The 15,464-nt window shown below is 56.6% G+C and overlaps 1 protein-coding gene across 2 annotated transcripts in view; it reads right to left on the bottom strand.

Moving 5' to 3' along the window:
• Positions 1 to 257: 257 nt before the first annotated feature.
• The window catches only part of AXIN2 (axin 2), a 29,798-nt gene continuing 14,591 nt past the window's right edge, over positions 258 to 15,464 (bottom strand). Inside the window, exons 4-11 of one of the 2 annotated variants that reach the window (XM_080682465.1) lie at positions 11,148 to 11,250; positions 8,694 to 8,834; positions 8,095 to 8,603; positions 7,699 to 7,875; positions 7,154 to 7,387; positions 6,517 to 6,612; positions 5,165 to 5,332; positions 258 to 1,816 (exon numbers count right to left, since the gene is read on the bottom strand). In XM_080682465.1, the coding sequence (XP_080538591.1) occupies positions 1,690 to 1,816; positions 5,165 to 5,332; positions 6,517 to 6,612; positions 7,154 to 7,387; positions 7,699 to 7,875; positions 8,095 to 8,603; positions 8,694 to 8,834; positions 11,148 to 11,250 (1,555 nt within the window). In that variant the 3' untranslated portion in view covers positions 258 to 1,689. The remainder of the gene's footprint in view (positions 1,817 to 5,164; positions 5,333 to 6,516; positions 6,613 to 7,153; positions 7,388 to 7,698; positions 7,876 to 8,094; positions 8,604 to 8,693; positions 8,835 to 11,147; positions 11,251 to 15,464) is intronic. The other variant, XM_080682466.1, reaches the window with a different exon arrangement.

A 15,464-nucleotide genomic window follows, 5' to 3' on the forward strand; every position in this document is an offset into this window, starting at 1 on the left:
TGACTGGGACACCTGCCTGGGAGGAAGGGGCGGATGAGATGGTGGAAGGCGTTTGGGGAAACGCTGTCTGCAGTCTGATCCACAAGCATCCTCAGGCGGCTCCCAGGTGAAGGAATGTTTTTCAGATCCCAGGGCCGGCCGAGCGTGGCTGGGAGAAGTCCAGGTGGGAAACGAAGCAGGGGCTCACACACACCACACACACAGGCTGCCTCTGCCCCGCCCCCACCCTGGGAATTCCAAGATAAGGCCAGCATTTTGAAAAATATAAAATTTTAATAAAGGCTACATCTCTTAATTACAATAATTATTGTACCAAGTAATTTTCCTTAAATGAACTCTTTATAATGCATAATTTACAGTATAAGTAGAACAAAATGCCATGGCAAAAGTCATTAAGTACAAGACTTGTAATAAAAAGGCATAAAATATATTTATACATAAACCCCTTTCAAAAAACAAGGGAAAGCTCGAGCCCTCAATATAGGGCGACACACGGATGGGGACACCGTGCAGGTACAGGTACTGTACTGATTCAGAGTCAAGCACTAGAGATAGTGGATTAATACTCCTTCGCCGACGATATATACAGACATATAGTACAGGCAACGGGGCAAACAGAATGTACAGATTAACTTAATACAAAAACCCGAGGACAAACGAAGGTGTCTGGAGGACAAGGTGCTGCTAGGTCTTCCCACAGCTCTTCGCTCCTTTGCAGGGCGGGGGGTGGTTTCCAGAATGGCTGTGGCCCAGAATAAAAAAAAAGGGAGGGGGGTCTGGGGGGGCTAGAAGGATTCATTCCAATGATGCACGTTGAACCACGAGGTTCTCATGGGTCTTGGGCACTGAGCGCTGGGCCTTGGTGGGGAGCTACGGGATGTTACGGGATGACTTGGGGGCCCCCAGGAGGCCTGCTTTGCCCTTCCCATCCCCCCTATCCCCCCAATAAAAAAAGAGGAGAAAGAAACAGCTGTACTCAGCAATGAACATCCAAGAAGGTGACCCCCAAGTGGCGGTGATGTTGCAACGTTACATCAAACCTCAAGACCTTTTTGACAAAATACAGCAGCACAGAAAAAACAAAACAAAACAAAAAAAAAACGCACCGATTTCTGTGTCAGTCAGTGGCAGGGCACCCCTAGAAATGCTATCTTCACTTGGAGAAAAACGCAGGGCGGAGCGCGATCCCTCTGTTAACGAAGAAACCATGCCTGCACCCCGAGCTCAGCTCCCACGTGTGGATAGAACCCCGAAAACTTCCTGCCTCCCCTTCCGTGGCGTAAGCAGCATATCCATAAACTGGGGCCAGGGATAATCACTTGTTCAATAAATATCAGTAAGGATTCCTGTTCAGGGAAGCTATACACAGTTTCTCTTAGTTTATGGATTTCAGGTCCCTAGGAAGTCATATATTACGGATGGCAGTCTCTCAGATATAGTCAGCATCTTCAATAGCCAGGAGTGGTCATGGTTTTAATAAATAGTTCAGGCTTTTCTTATCTCAGTACCCAGCTCATGAATAATGAAAAACCACTCTCCCCCCACCCCCCGAAGGCCCAGTGGCCAACTCTTCCCCAGACTTTGTCTTCATTGTTTTGTTTTAATTCCTTCTTTGTGTTGCATGGCGGTGGCTCACGTCCCAGACCGCTTGTGGGGCTCCCACGGCTGGCCACGGCCAGACCCGCAGACTCAGTCGATCCGCTCCACTTTGCCCAGGATCCGGCCTTCGTACATGGGGAGTACCGTCTCGTCATCCCAGACCTCCTCAAAGACCGCGCCACACGCAAACTCGTCGCTGGCTTTTTTGAAGTAATACCTTAAAAGGAAAAACCCAAAAAGCATCTGGGTAAAACTGCATTTTCTGCTTTGACAGAAACGTAGGGCAACACTAAGGTATCCCAAGGATTCGGCTGCAGCCGGGGTGAAGGCAGACCTTGGCCCTTATCTGACCGAGAGGACCCGTGCTCCCCGAGCCAAGGGCACAGGCAGGCAGGCATGTCACTCGGGAGCAGAGCTGGGCACCGCGCGCGCGAGCGGCAGCCTGGGCAGGTCTGCCTGGCAAACAGCTCCGAGGCTGCGGCCTCAACCTGGAACTGCTGCCGTCACCCACACGCACGCTGTGGAAAGCGCACCTTGCTGAGTACAGCTGTTTCTTTCTCCTTTTTTATGGGGGGAGGGAGGGATGGGAAGGGCAAAGCAGGCCTAGAGTTCATTTGCCACTGCAGCCAAGGGGAGACCCTGAGAGACCCCAGACCAGCCATCCTGACGTGGCCGACTTCCTCTTGACCTTTCCCCCTCTCCCCCGCTCCGGCACCCAGTTGCCAGCTCCACCGGCTGGTCTCTGGTGCAGCCATGGGACAGCCACCCCCCCTCCCCCACCCTCCAGGGTCAAACATGAAGGGCCCTTCTATTATGCCCATTGATTAAATGTTTCTTTTATCCCACCCCAGCCTGTTTTCTTCTAAGGCTGTTTAATTGTATGGACTCAAATGAGCAGTCTCTCCGGGCGGCCTCTCTCAGAGTCCCCTTCGGAAAGGGCGTCCTCTCTCAGAGTCCCCTTCCTTCCCCGTCCCCAGCGAGGGGCACCCCTCCATTGGATTAAACACACCTAGTCCCCTGGAGGGGCGGGCGGCGGGGGCCTGTCTACAAAATCCAATTGTGTCTCAGGGTTACGGCTGTATTTTGTTCTTGTCTTTTCTCTTAAAATCAGTTCCCCTTGGTGTGTGCTGTTCTTTTTTCTTCTTTAATGAAGGCGAGCCAAATACTTTCCTGGGAGATAAGACTGAGTCAAGTCAGACAGCTGTGTTTAGTCAAGGCCCTTTGTTTGCAGCGCTCCCGGCCCAGCTGAAGCGCGGTGCTGAGGGGCCAGTGGTGTAAACGCTGCCTGTGGAGGGGGCTGGGGGGAATGGGGAGCAAGTGGGAGGGGCCCTGGGCACAGGACACTCTGGCGGGTGGCGGGAAGGTTACTTTCCCAAATGAGAGGCTCCAATTCCGATGCCACCCTCAGTCCCAGCGCCACCCCCTCGGGTTCACCAGGCTGGCTTTCATGGCAAACACGCCACAACCTTTCACATAATTGCACCCTCTTCCAGAAAGGAGAGAGGCGATGTTCCCTCGGCCCCACCCCCAGGACTTCAAACGTGCTCGCTGCCCTCCTCTCCCCCAAGCAGCGGGCTTTTCCAGGGCAACACGCTCTATGTGGCAAACTCCGCTTTCTTCTGACATCTGGCACCAATAGCGTCTGGCACGTCGAGAGGGGCTGTTCTCTTTTTGAACCTCTGCCACGGTGAGATTACTCAACGCAGCCCAGGTCCCCCGCTCCCCAGGCTTTTTCCTGTGGGGGGTGTGGGGGTGGGAACTGAATGCTGGAGCATCACCCCTGCCGGGGGGGGGGGGGGATGAGGCATGGCACCCTGTGCCCCCACGACCCAGGAGGAAGGGGAGCCCGCTCTGGCCAGGAGAGCCAGCAGAGCGATAAGGAGCTGGGAGGGGCCTGGCCACAGGCTGATCCAATCAGTAAAGAATGTGAGCGTGGACCGTTTGTGCAAGTCTTTGTGCATTAAAGGGGAGGCCGGCCCAGCTTCAAAGCCAGGCTTATTAAGTGCGCCTTAGGAAAAGAAATCAGAGCCAGATGTGGCCAGAGTGGCTGAGCGCCCAGCCTCCCCTGCAGCCGCTCTGCTCAGCGCTTCGTGGCCCCTGTCCCTGAAGGTCACCTGCAGTTCCCCCAAGTCCGGCCGACTCAAAGCCGAGATCAAAACGGATCCTGGAGGCGCACTCGTGGAATGAGTTTCACCTGGTGTCCGTCCAGATAAAAAGGCGGCGGTGGCCAGGCCCCCTCCCCACGCCTCTGATAGGTTCCGACCGTCTCAGCCCAGGTGTGTCCTCGGGAAGGACCGAAGCCAGCTCCACACCCTGCTCCTCAGCCACCCGAACCCCACCCCTTCCTCTGACACAGCAATCCCTCAGCCCCTGCCCAAACCGGCGGCTGGGTGGAGGTGGCTACTCAGGAAGTCCCGGGTGCTGGGGCCCAGGAGCCCCTGCCCACCTGGCAGGTGGTAAGTACTTGCCTGCCCCTCGTCCCAGGCCTTCAGATAGTCCCCTGGGAGGAAGGCCACGGAGGAGGGGCAGGTGGGACTTGGTGAGGTAAGGTGGAGTCACTACCTGTCGCCAGGTAAGGGGAAAAGGAACAAGAAATGGGGCCCTCAGCTCTAATCCGATCTGGGTCCCTGGAAGGCCTGGGTGGGCATCTCCACTGGGCAGAGTGGGAAAGGAAGCCGAGAGCGTGGGCAAGTTCCCTTCCTAGGACCCCTGTCCACCCAGTGTCCACCCACAGGTCCTGCCCCCTCTGTTTTTTAAAAAATATTATTGATTTTAGAGAAGAAGGGAGAGGAAGAGAGAAATATCAATGATGAGAGAGAATCATTGATCAGCTGCCTCTTGCACGCCCCGCACTGGGGATCAAGCCTATAACCCGAGCATGTGTCCTGACTGGAACTAAACCGTGACTTCCTGGTTCATAGATGGATGCCCAACCACTGACCCACACGCGCCAGGCCTGCCCCCTTTGTTATGACAGAACAGCACCCTGCTTCACGTGACTGGCAAGACGGAGGAAGGCAGCTCTTCAGGCAGGAAAGCGGAGTAAGAGGAACACTGCCTGCACTTCCAGGCAATGGTCTCTGCCCTTCCCCAGGCCTTCAGTGTGTGGACGTCTCTCCGACACCCAAGCCAGGACAGCAGTCTTTTGGCCCCCTAATCGGGCTGTGTGTCCGTCTCTCTCTATTCCCCCCGCCCCCCTCCCCCCCACACACACACCTCTCTCTCTTTCAGGCAGAGTCCCATAAGGGGGTCCCAGCCCAGCTCTCCTCCTGCCACCGTTCTCCTCAGCATCCTGCTCACCTGGTGAGAAAAGCCCTCCCCGCTGCTGCTGCTGCTGCTGCTGCTGCTGCTGCTGCGTTATTTCTGAGAGTGGTGAGGGAGCGAGGGAGCGAGGGAGCAAGAAGGGCGGAGCGGCAGGCGGCAGCCCACTCCCACGGCCTCCCCAGCCTCCCATTTCCTAAGCACGCGTGGCCCCTCCCAGGGCTGGCCAGGCCAGGGCAGTCACTCTGGCTCTCGGTTCTGAGCTAACAAACTCCGGAGCAGAAAGAAGCCACGGGACTCTTACCTATAATTTCCCTTTTTGCTGAGCTGCTCTTTAAAGTGGCCCAGGGTCAAGCTCTGAGCCTTCAGCATCCTCCTGTATGGAATTTCTTCTCCACAGAAAAAGTACGTGACGACCAGCTCGCTGGCCTGGAGCGCGTGGACCCCTGCTGGTTTCTTTGGCTCTTTGTGACTGAAAATAAGATGCAACACAGCAAGCTCAGCATCTGAAGGCAGCGAGCAAACACGCAAACACACGCATGCACACACGCTCTCCAAACACTGTCTCCAGAGGTAAAGTGAGGCTGCAGGGGTCCCCATATCAGAGGCAGCCTCTGGTGAGTGCAGTTCACCCCAGGTCACCGTGCGGGGCACAGGCAGGGGCAAATCCCTCGGTTGAACAAATTGCTCCTGTTTCTCTTCCTACTACGAAGTAGGGGGACAGAGCAGTCTCTTTCAGGTCAGCACAAATGGGGTGCCTCCTATCACAGAGCTACAAGGACACTCATGCTCAGGGCACACTGGAGACACACTCCGTGCACCTCCTGGGATGGCACAGCCAGAGCCCCCAGTGTGTGTGGGGTGAGCCCAGTCATTTCGACCCCCGCCCCCCCATTTATTTGGAGTTTTTGTAGAATGGCTTAAAAACAAACAAAAACAAGCTCGGGCCGGAACAGCTGGTAGACTAAGGTCAACCAATTAACACAAAAGGGCCCAGGGTGGTGGCTTGCTCAGGACTTCAAACACTGCTCACTGCTCGTGATGAAGCAGCTAAGAAGAAACCACTTTAATTATTTAGACCCAGGTCAGCTCTCTCCAGCAGATTTCTCTTCACACGCGCCATCCTGTCATCATACGAAGCCAGGCCTCTCCGTCCACGTGGGGAAAGGGCACATTTACAAAAGGAATCACAGCGCCATTAGGGGAGATGCTGTTTTCCTCAACCAAAACCATGAAGGTCGCCCTCCCTCCATCGCTGCCACCGTGGCAGCCACCTTCCTGCTCCGTGTGACACAGAGGCTTCCCGCGTGCTAACTGGCGAGCTACAGGGGCGACGTTCACATCCGGGTTTGGGGACCCTCTGATCCATCCGCTCGAGGCTTCAGGCCTCAGCCTCTGATTAGTGTGAGCCGGGACCCTGAGCCATTCGGCACTCGAGGGAGGAACACTTGTGTGCAAGTCACAGTGTGTGGCTCAGTCCAGGCAGACTTTTCAGGATCCTAATTTATGGCAACAGCTGTGTTTACTGTTCCTTGTCACTAACACGTTAACATCAGGGTGGTTACATGTTCAAAAAGGTTTTCGAAAATCGCCAAATGCCCATCATGAACACCCGTGAAATGTAAACCATAGGGTGGTCTCGGCACAGACACTCACTCTTCTGCGGCCAGGCCTGGGGTGGAGAAGGGCGTGGCTCCTGTCTGACCAGTGGCCAAGTGGTTCCTGTCCCTCTGCTGGCTGGCCATGCAGCACCTGAGGACACAGCCGGAGCAAAGGGGTCAGAGGGAAGCCTGCATCCCCAGGGCCCACAGGGAGCAGACAGAAAATGACTGTCTGTGGCCTGTAAACAGACACAGACCTCACTCGCAGCCATGCGAGACCCAGCGGAGGCCTAGTGTCCGCAGTGGCTCTGGGAGGCCTGGAAGAGGCCTTGGGAACGGCCCTCCCGAGCCCTTGTGGGAACCCGGGGCCGACCCTGCGAGCCAGGCAGAGGGCTGCAGGCCCCCGAGTCCCCACATGCTCAGTCATGGCTTCTCCTCTGCTCCTCGGACCAGCCTCCATGATCCGGGCATTGGAAAGGAATGGGGTTTGAAGGAATGACTGCAGGACTTGCCTCACAGATCCCGGCTAGCTCTCCAGGACGAATGAAACGAAAGGCAACAAGTTCTAGAAGCTGGAGAGGACAGTGTGACGCGGCCAGAAAAAGGCCCTTCCCTTAGCCATAGGCCAGGTCTCCATCCACGCCCTCCACCCCCAACGCCAGCCTCTCGCCTCGGACGCCGCTCCCACTCACCGCTGCTTTGGGGGCTTGGACACCTCAGCCAGCCTGCGGCAGGCCTCCTCCAGCTGGGCCAGGGTGTTGGGAGGGGTCAGGGCAGGCATCGCAGGGTCCTGGGTAAACAGGTGGGCGCGGGTGGCGGCTCGGGAGTGCCCGCCGCTGCCCCCCCACAGGTGGTGCCGGCTGGTTCGCTCGGCGGGGGGCACACGGACAGACTCCAAGGGGGAGGCCTTTTTTGTGCTTTGGGCACTGAACAAGGAGGGAGGAGAGAGAAAGCAGAAGGAAAAAGAAATTGGGTTAGAAAAACTGGAAAATGTGACTTCAAGAGCAACTTCTCTATTCTGCCTTCAGAGAGAAGAAAAAATAACTACCATAACACAGACAGGGGGCGTTGCCAAAACATGGCATTTTTGTGGTCTGCTCAGGCCAACGCTTAATATTAAGACGGCAGGAGCAAACAGTCACATTTGTTTCCGGCCGACTGCAAAAATAGCCAACCCCACAATACCTCCGGCCACTGCCCGACCCTCTGGGGGTGGCGCCGGCGGTGGCGTGTTTACCTATGGGGCCTGGGCTTGCTCGGCCGCTCGGTCTCCAGCATCCACTGCCAGACATCCTGCGCCCTGTCTCCGTCCTCCCTGGGCAGCTGCAGCCCCGCTCCTTCCCTGGTGGCCAGGGCCGGGCCGGGCTCGGCGGCGCTGCCACTGCGCCTGGGCAGGGTGCTGCCTCGGCTGCCACTGCGGGGAACCAAGAACCACACCCCTTACCTCTCTGGGACTCCCCCACGGGACAGATAGGATGGTGAGGGGGGGGGGGTGAGATGCACCTGTTCCCCCTGCCTCCCTACCCTGTGCCCCCCTTCCTGGAAGCAAAATGACCTCTGACCTCACCCCACAACTGCCCACGGCTGTGGCTGGGAGAAGCCCCATTGGGACAGCCCACTCCCGAACACTTACCCGAAGTGCTCGGCAGGCCCGGGCTCCAGAGCCTTGGGGTGGCTTTTGCACTTGGGGTAGCAGTAATACTCAGGGCCCCCGGGACAGAAGCAGCGCACCCTGTGTGCGGCCTCCGCCTCCATCTCCTCCTTGGTCTTGGGGACGGCGTGGTGGTGGATGTAGTGGTGGTGGACGTGCTTCGTGGTCTGCTTGGTCACAAAGCCCTTGGCCCCGAGGAGGGGGCAGCCGGCTGGTGAGGCGGTGGCGGGGGGCAGCTTGCCCCCGGGGGGCAGGAGGGGGTGGTACAGCGGCTGGTGATGGTGGTGGTCGGGGGAGCGAGAGCGGGGACTGGAGCGGCCCACGCCGGGGGACTGGCAGCCCGGGGTCTTGAGGACCCTGGACAGGTGGTCGTCCAGAATCGTCTGCGGGTCCTCTTCGTAGCTGCCGGAGGGCAGGAGGGAGAGGGGGTGCTGGGGGGGCGCTCCATCCCTCAAGCCCAGCACGAGCTCGGAACCCTCCTTCTCTTCATCCTGGACGGGAAGGCAGCAGAAAGGGGCCGTGAGCAGGGGGGACCCTGGCAGGCATGGGGATCGGGCGGGGCGGGGCCGGGCCAGCACTACCTCACGCATCTGCTGCAGCCGCTCCTCCAGGCTGTGCCGACTCGCCAGCTCCAGCTGCAGCTTCTCCAGCCTGGAGATCAGCTCGGCCGCGAAGGCGGCGGGGTCCACGGGGGTCATCTCCTTGGGCAGGCGGTGGGTTCTCTACGGGGTGCAGGGAGAGAGGCGGGCACATTTAGCCGGCTGGGCGCGCGGTGCCTGTGGTGGCTGTGCCGGAGCTGCCCGGACTGGCGGTGTGCTCGGTGGCTCCAGGTCCAGGCAGAGCGCGGCCGGGCTGCCGGGGAGCTTTATGTGCTGGTGCCGTGGCCTCATGGAGCGCCATGGTCCCCACCAGCATTTGCCTTGGGCAGGAGCAGTTGGTCGCACTCCGAGAGGCCCTGCTTGTTCTCTCTGTAGTACAACCAGCCCATCAGTAGCTACTCTGAAGTCGAAAATCTTCAAAGACTGTTGTCAAACATCAAAAAAAAGAGGCAGCCTCTGAGGTGGGGAGGGGAGAGAGACCAACTCAAGGAATAAAAAGTAGAGTCTAAACAGAAAGGGAGTTGGAAATTAAAAAAAATAAGATTGGAAGGGAGGTGGGGGGGAGGCAAAGGGAGGGAAGAAAGGGAGTCACGTGGCCGGATCAGAAGAAGCGGTAATTTATTTCCTGGCCGCACACTGCGCACCTTTGAGGCGGTGTTGTCTCAACACTGTCCTAGATCTGCCTGCTTCCCCGCCCCCTCCCCGCTCTTTGTACAGAGAATGAAGAAAGCTGCTGCGGGCTAGTAGCAGAACACTGCTGAGTTTGGCTGCCTGAAGCTGCTCTATCAAGGGAAAGGGAACATCTCCAAATCAAGTGCGGAATATAAAAAGGCACCGAGATCGCCTGCCAAAAGCAGCAAACAGAGAGAACCCCCACAGCCGCCTGGCTTTCTCTCCTCCTGTCATCTCGCCCACCCTCCTCCCGCCCACCCTCCTCCCCATAGTCCAGCCTCCTTCCTCATTTCCCTCTTGCTTTGCCCTTTTCTTTGGGCTGCGGCGGGGGCAGCAGAAAGCCAACGTGGCAGGCCAGCACCCCCCCCCCACAGATGGGTGGGCCTTGCCTGGTGACCATTTAGCTGCAGACCCTGCTGAGGGGACAGAAAGCCTGCCCCCCTCTGTAGGAGATGGTCCTTCTCACACAGGCAGGCTCCCTGCAGCTCCCCTCCCCCACCCCACTAAGGGGCCGCCTCCTGGAGAGCTTGGTCTGCACACCCCAGGACAAAATCCTCTAACTTACAAGCCTGGGTGTTAGACGTTCTCTTTATTAATACACATATACCCCTGCCCCGTCAAAAAAAATTTTCGTATCATCAATACTGTTGTATTTGGGGGGTAGTGCTATTGAGGAGGGAGATGCTGGAGGTCCCCAGAAAGCAATCTTAATGTGCTAATTTTAGGACAAGGCTCCGTCGGCCCCAGACTGTGCAAGGTTCCAGAGAGCTGCTCCGGCTGCAATCCGTGCACCGATGCAATTCAGAAGTAGCAATTCCAAGTGTTAATTTTCCAAATGCAACATAACCTAAGGACCAACTGGATCCTCGGGAAGGATTCGTACACACAGATGCTGCCCCGCCCCCGCCCCCAGGGGTAGCACCCTTGCAACCTGCATCTCAGCACTGCCAGAAGCACAGCTCCTGAAATGTACAGGGGGCACGTACTGGCTGCCCTCCAAGAGAACGGAGGGCGCAGAGGGACCCTTCATGCCATGCTGGCCTCTCATCGCAACCGCAGGAAGCGGCTCTTGTGACCCTCGCTGCCAGCACTTCGCTCATTCAGCACGCATTAGGTGCAGAGCCTACGGCAGGAACGGAGCCGCGTGCTGGGGTTGACAACAGACACGATGCTATCTATCGCTGCCCTCCAGGGCCTCAGGTCAGCAGGAGAAATGGCCAAGTCAGTAGACACATGGATGATGGGAACGACTGAGCCATGCAGTCCACACGAGAATGTCCCAGGGATGAAATTTTCCTCCCACAGGAAGCAGATTCCTCGAGCCTCCTCTTCCTCATTCATTCAATCAATCAATCAACAAGCACCTATCATGTGCGAGGCACTGTTCGTTTTTGTAAACAGGGAGGCTAACAGAAGAGACAAAACTCCCTGCCCTCAGGACGCTCCCATTCCAGGGAGACCAAGGAGAAGCGTGGATGATCTGCTATCACGTCCTGGTTTCCCAGAGGAACGGCCTTCGTTTCTTTCTCACAGAGAACTTTCTTTTATGAACGGAGAAGATGGAAGGGTTCAGGAAGGTCATGTCAAGCTCCCCTCTGCTCAGCATCACAACCCAACGAACCAGCACTCCTTGCCTGGTCTTCCCTCCCACCCTGTTCCCAGCAGGCCCAGCACGGCCCCTCCCACTGTCTCTATGCCCCTCCTCCTCCCACCCCTTTTCTCCGTGGCTGGAAACAGTCACCTCCCCCTCTAGGCTATACTCACCGGGAAATGAGGTAGAGACACTTGGCCATTGGCCTTCACGCTGCGATGCATTTCTCTCTGGAGCTGTTTCTTACTCCCCACACGGTAAGGAGGGATTCCATCTCTAAGGGAAGGGAAAAGACAGAACCCGCAGGCTCACGAGATGCTTTCAGCATCAGGATGCTCAGATCCCACCAAGGACGGAGCCACACACCTCCCCGAGTGCCCCCTGCCCCCGGCTGTCCCTGCGGGAAAGTCAATCCACCATCACATTGCCAAACCTCCTGCCCATCAACCATCTCTGGAAATGGCTTCCTCTCGGATTCAGGATCCCCGACTTGGAAAAAGGGTGGTAAGCTCATCTCTCAGGCTGTTCTCTCAGGACTGGGTTACACTCCCGCCAGCCCAGCCAGAGTGAAGACACCCCATTTTACAGGTGCCTGAAGCAGGAGATCCCAAGACCCTTTGGTCCTCCCAACAATCTGTTGCCACCACAACACACTACCCTGAATCAGGAAACCAGGTGTGCCTTATGGCGCGTACCAGGGCACAATACAGCAGGCAGAGGGGCCAGACCACAGAGGGCCAAGCCAGGAGTTAGTGAAGCTGTGCGTAACTCCCCAACCTCAACCTCCTGGGCGTTTCCAAATTTCTTCCTTGTACAAATCGCCAGCAGAATAACTTCGGGCTTTTTCTTTCCCTCCGCTCCCATCCCAACCAACAAAGTCTCAGAGACATGACCAATGTGGGCACAGAGACAAAGCCCCTACTCTGTGGAATTCTGTGCAGTGCAGTTCATTCCAGTATTTGAGAACCTACCATGTGCCAAACCTCGTTCTAGGCACTGGGCAAATGAGCAGGGAAAATGCAGAGGATGGCCTATGAAGCTGTATCCTAACGGGTGCCCAGGCAATAAGCAAAAATAAAAAAAGCAAAACCTACTGTATGTCAGAGGTGGTAATTACCATGATGAAACACACGGCAGGAAATGGGGAGAGAGGACCACTGTGGGGTGGCGAGGAGGGTGCTGCAATTTCAGTCCTGTCCCTCCACCACTTAGAGCTCACTGGCTGGGGGCATGCCACGTGGTTCAAGGGTAAGTGTATTGTCGACGAAGTCTGACTGAAGGCAGCAGAGGCCCCTACGTCCCTCCCCACGTATTTGAAAAACAAGTGGAAGAGGTAAGAAGCGCCTGGACTCGGTACTCCAGCTAGTCTTCACCAGAAACACCACCCGAAGGGGCCGTGACTTTTTAGAAAATAATTTTATTCTTTTTTTTTTTAAATATATTTTATTGATATTTCACAGAGAGGAAGGGAGAGGGATAGAGAGCCAGAAACATCGATGAGAGAGAAACATTGATCAGCTGCCTCCTGCACACCTCCCACTGAGGATGTGCTCGCAACCAAGGTACATGCCCTTGACCGGAATCGAACCCGGGACCTTTTCAGTCCGCAGGCCGATGCTCCATCCACTGAGCCAAACCGGTTTCGGCTAATTTTATTCTTGAGAGCAGCCGAATGGTCAAGGGGGTACAATTTTCCCACCACTGCCCCTTCCGGAGGTGAAAGCCTCCTGCTCAAACAGCTCCCTCCTGAATCACCCTTGGAGGCCGTCAATATTGAAATGAGGTGTCTGGCTGTTCCCTTGCTCTGGTGTTTTGTTCACGGGAGGGAGGTTGATTCGGCAGCAGTGGGTGAAACCAGCAGCGCCTAAAAGTACGAAGGAGCGAGCCAGCAGCTGACCTCTGGCCCCTTATCTGCGAGGTCCTAGAATTCCAGTGGCTGCGTTTTCCGGAAGTCTGCTGACTGAGGCTGGACAGGGCCACAGCGGGGTGATACGGGTCACAGCAGATCAGCGATCTGTTAGCCTAACCTTGGCTGAGAAGCACATAAAGGATCATCGCATTGAGGGTGCAGGGCAGAAGGAGATCGGGACCTAAAGTAAGGCCTTAAACACACTGAGTCCTGTCCCGGAGCAAGGCCAAGGGCAGAGGCAGCGAGCACCGTGGGAAGCGGTAGCCACTTGCCAGTGCAGGTCAGGTCGCCCAGACAGTCTCCTGCTCATGAGGCCTGGGACTCGTCGGGGCCCTGGAGGCCAGGGAGGCCAGGGAGGATAAAGGTTCCAAGTCCGGAAGCTTAGTGGCCCACCTGGAGCTTATGTACTGAAACTCAACGTTTTCACCTTGGAATCGGAGAGAATCCCGGGCTCTCCAGAGCATACCCGAGTGAGTAGTAAACCAGGTGATGGGTTCCAACCCAAGGCTGCTGGCCCCCACACACTGAGTTCCTACTGGGGGTCAGACATTCCTAACATAGAGCCCAACTCCGTTCTCACAAAACCCAAGTCCACCACATCTAAATGACCAGCGTCACAGTCAGCAGCGGGCAGTCCAGGATCATAACCTAAGCCGCTGCGGGCTCAGAACAGGTGTCTCTACCACCTACACTTCCTCGGTTGGGGAAGCAAAGCTCCTGACTGAACATGGGGGTGCATTTCCTAAGCCCCATGAAGTCACCTAACATGCTGAAGGGACCAATGGGAGACCTGGTGAACATTCTGGAAAGTCCTCTCCCACCACTTGATACTCACTGGCTAGGGGGCATGCCAGGTGGATCTCCTGGTCTCTAACCTAAACCCCGGTGGGATAAGGTGTGGGGACAGTGGGTAGTGGAGGGCCCACAGGTTGGGGTTTGTGCTGGTCTAACCATCTGCTGCTGCCTCAGGGCTGCAAGGCACGGTCCTCGCCCTTCTCTTGACTAGCAACCCTTCTGGGACTTAAGAGGGTGGATGTCTCTGCTTTAGGCCTCTTCCTGACAATCTTGGGGGCCAGGAGTCAAGCACCCCATGACCCCACTGTGACCCCCCCCCCATACCCCCCAAGACTCTGTCCTCTAGTGGTCTTTTCTCCTCTCCTCCCAGATGGAAACCAGTGGTCGGGCTTTTTGACCTTTGTCTTTTCCCATATGAGGCAGAAAGAAAAGAGAATCGGGGAACATAAGCACGGGGGTGAGAGGAAGCAGTTCACTGGCCCATTTGAAGGCCCGAGGAACAAATGCTCAAATGATGGTTTTTAAGCACTGCCTCAACCAACCAACACGCGCGCGCGCGCACACACGCGCGCACACACACACACACACACACACACACACAACATCAGCACCCCCATTCCACCACTACCACCACCACCAGCTCCCCCACCCCCCCAGGGCAGCTGATGGAGCCAGAGCATCTTCTTCCACAACAGCCCCTCATTCCAGAGGGGGCCTCTCTGCTCTTTATTCAGGCTCTAAAGTCTGCGATCAGCTTCCTGGCTGCTCAGAACTGTGAGCTGAAGCCCCACAAGCCGCCGGGCCCTGCACGGCCTCCTTTCTTTACGAACATGTGAGCTAACGAGCCGCTGCCGGGCCCAGCTGTTTCTGGGAGCACCAGGTTTGAAGTGTGGACTCCATTTAGCTGCCATTTAAGCCAAGCCAATTAGCTTAGCCTTTTGACTCCGCGGTGGTGCCCGGCCTAACCTGAATGTCATTTTCCGGGGACTCTGAAAGAGCGGGCCCCTGCGCTCAGGCGTCCACGCTCAGTCCCATTTGGCAGCCTCTCAGAGGGCCTCTGATCACAGCCAACATCAAAAGCCCGGTTTTTAAGATAAGGTAATGTTTGAAGTTCACACGGAGGCTTTCACTGGTGTCCAAAGTAAACCCATAAATAAGACAGAGGGACATAAAAATAAATAAATAAAATAACCCGCACCGCCCTCTGTGTGGGACGCGGGGAAGCGTTGTGCACTGATTTGGGGACACCCAGGGCCGATGCGGCCTGCAGGCCAAGCTGCTCCACGTGGCACACACGATGCCTGCCACCTAACACAGGGCACACCTGGGGGCAGGGACCTGCTGCTTCTGACTTTTCCAGCCTCTGGCTTCCTCCTCCTGGGCCTGAGGTCCAGGAATGCCCACCCCCACCACCACCGCCCCAGTCTCCCATACTCCAAAGACAGCTTAGGACTTGGCTGGGAATCTGGCAGCTAACTTTCAGAAAAAAAAAAGAAAAAGAAAAAAATTTTAAAGCCATTTCTTCCAAGAATGTGGGTTTCAGAGTAATAGGCTCATGAAACGGCCTTCTCAGAGGCCTCCCAGGACCCCAGTCCCAGCCATCTTTAACAGGGCGTTTTACTTGGCGGGAAAACGGAAGCCAGCCATGATTTCCCTAAAGCCCCTGCCTGCGCTGGACTTCCAGGCCCCGCTGCCCGTGGAACAGGCAAGTGCAGGCTGGCCCTGCCCACCTTCTCCCAGGCCCCCTGCAAAGGCCCCGGGACTGCATTGGTTCTGTCGCAAATGA

Source organism: Plecotus auritus (assembly GCF_963455305.1).
Source record: "Plecotus auritus genome assembly, chromosome: 7".
Taxonomy (NCBI): domain Eukaryota; kingdom Metazoa; phylum Chordata; class Mammalia; order Chiroptera; family Vespertilionidae; genus Plecotus; species Plecotus auritus.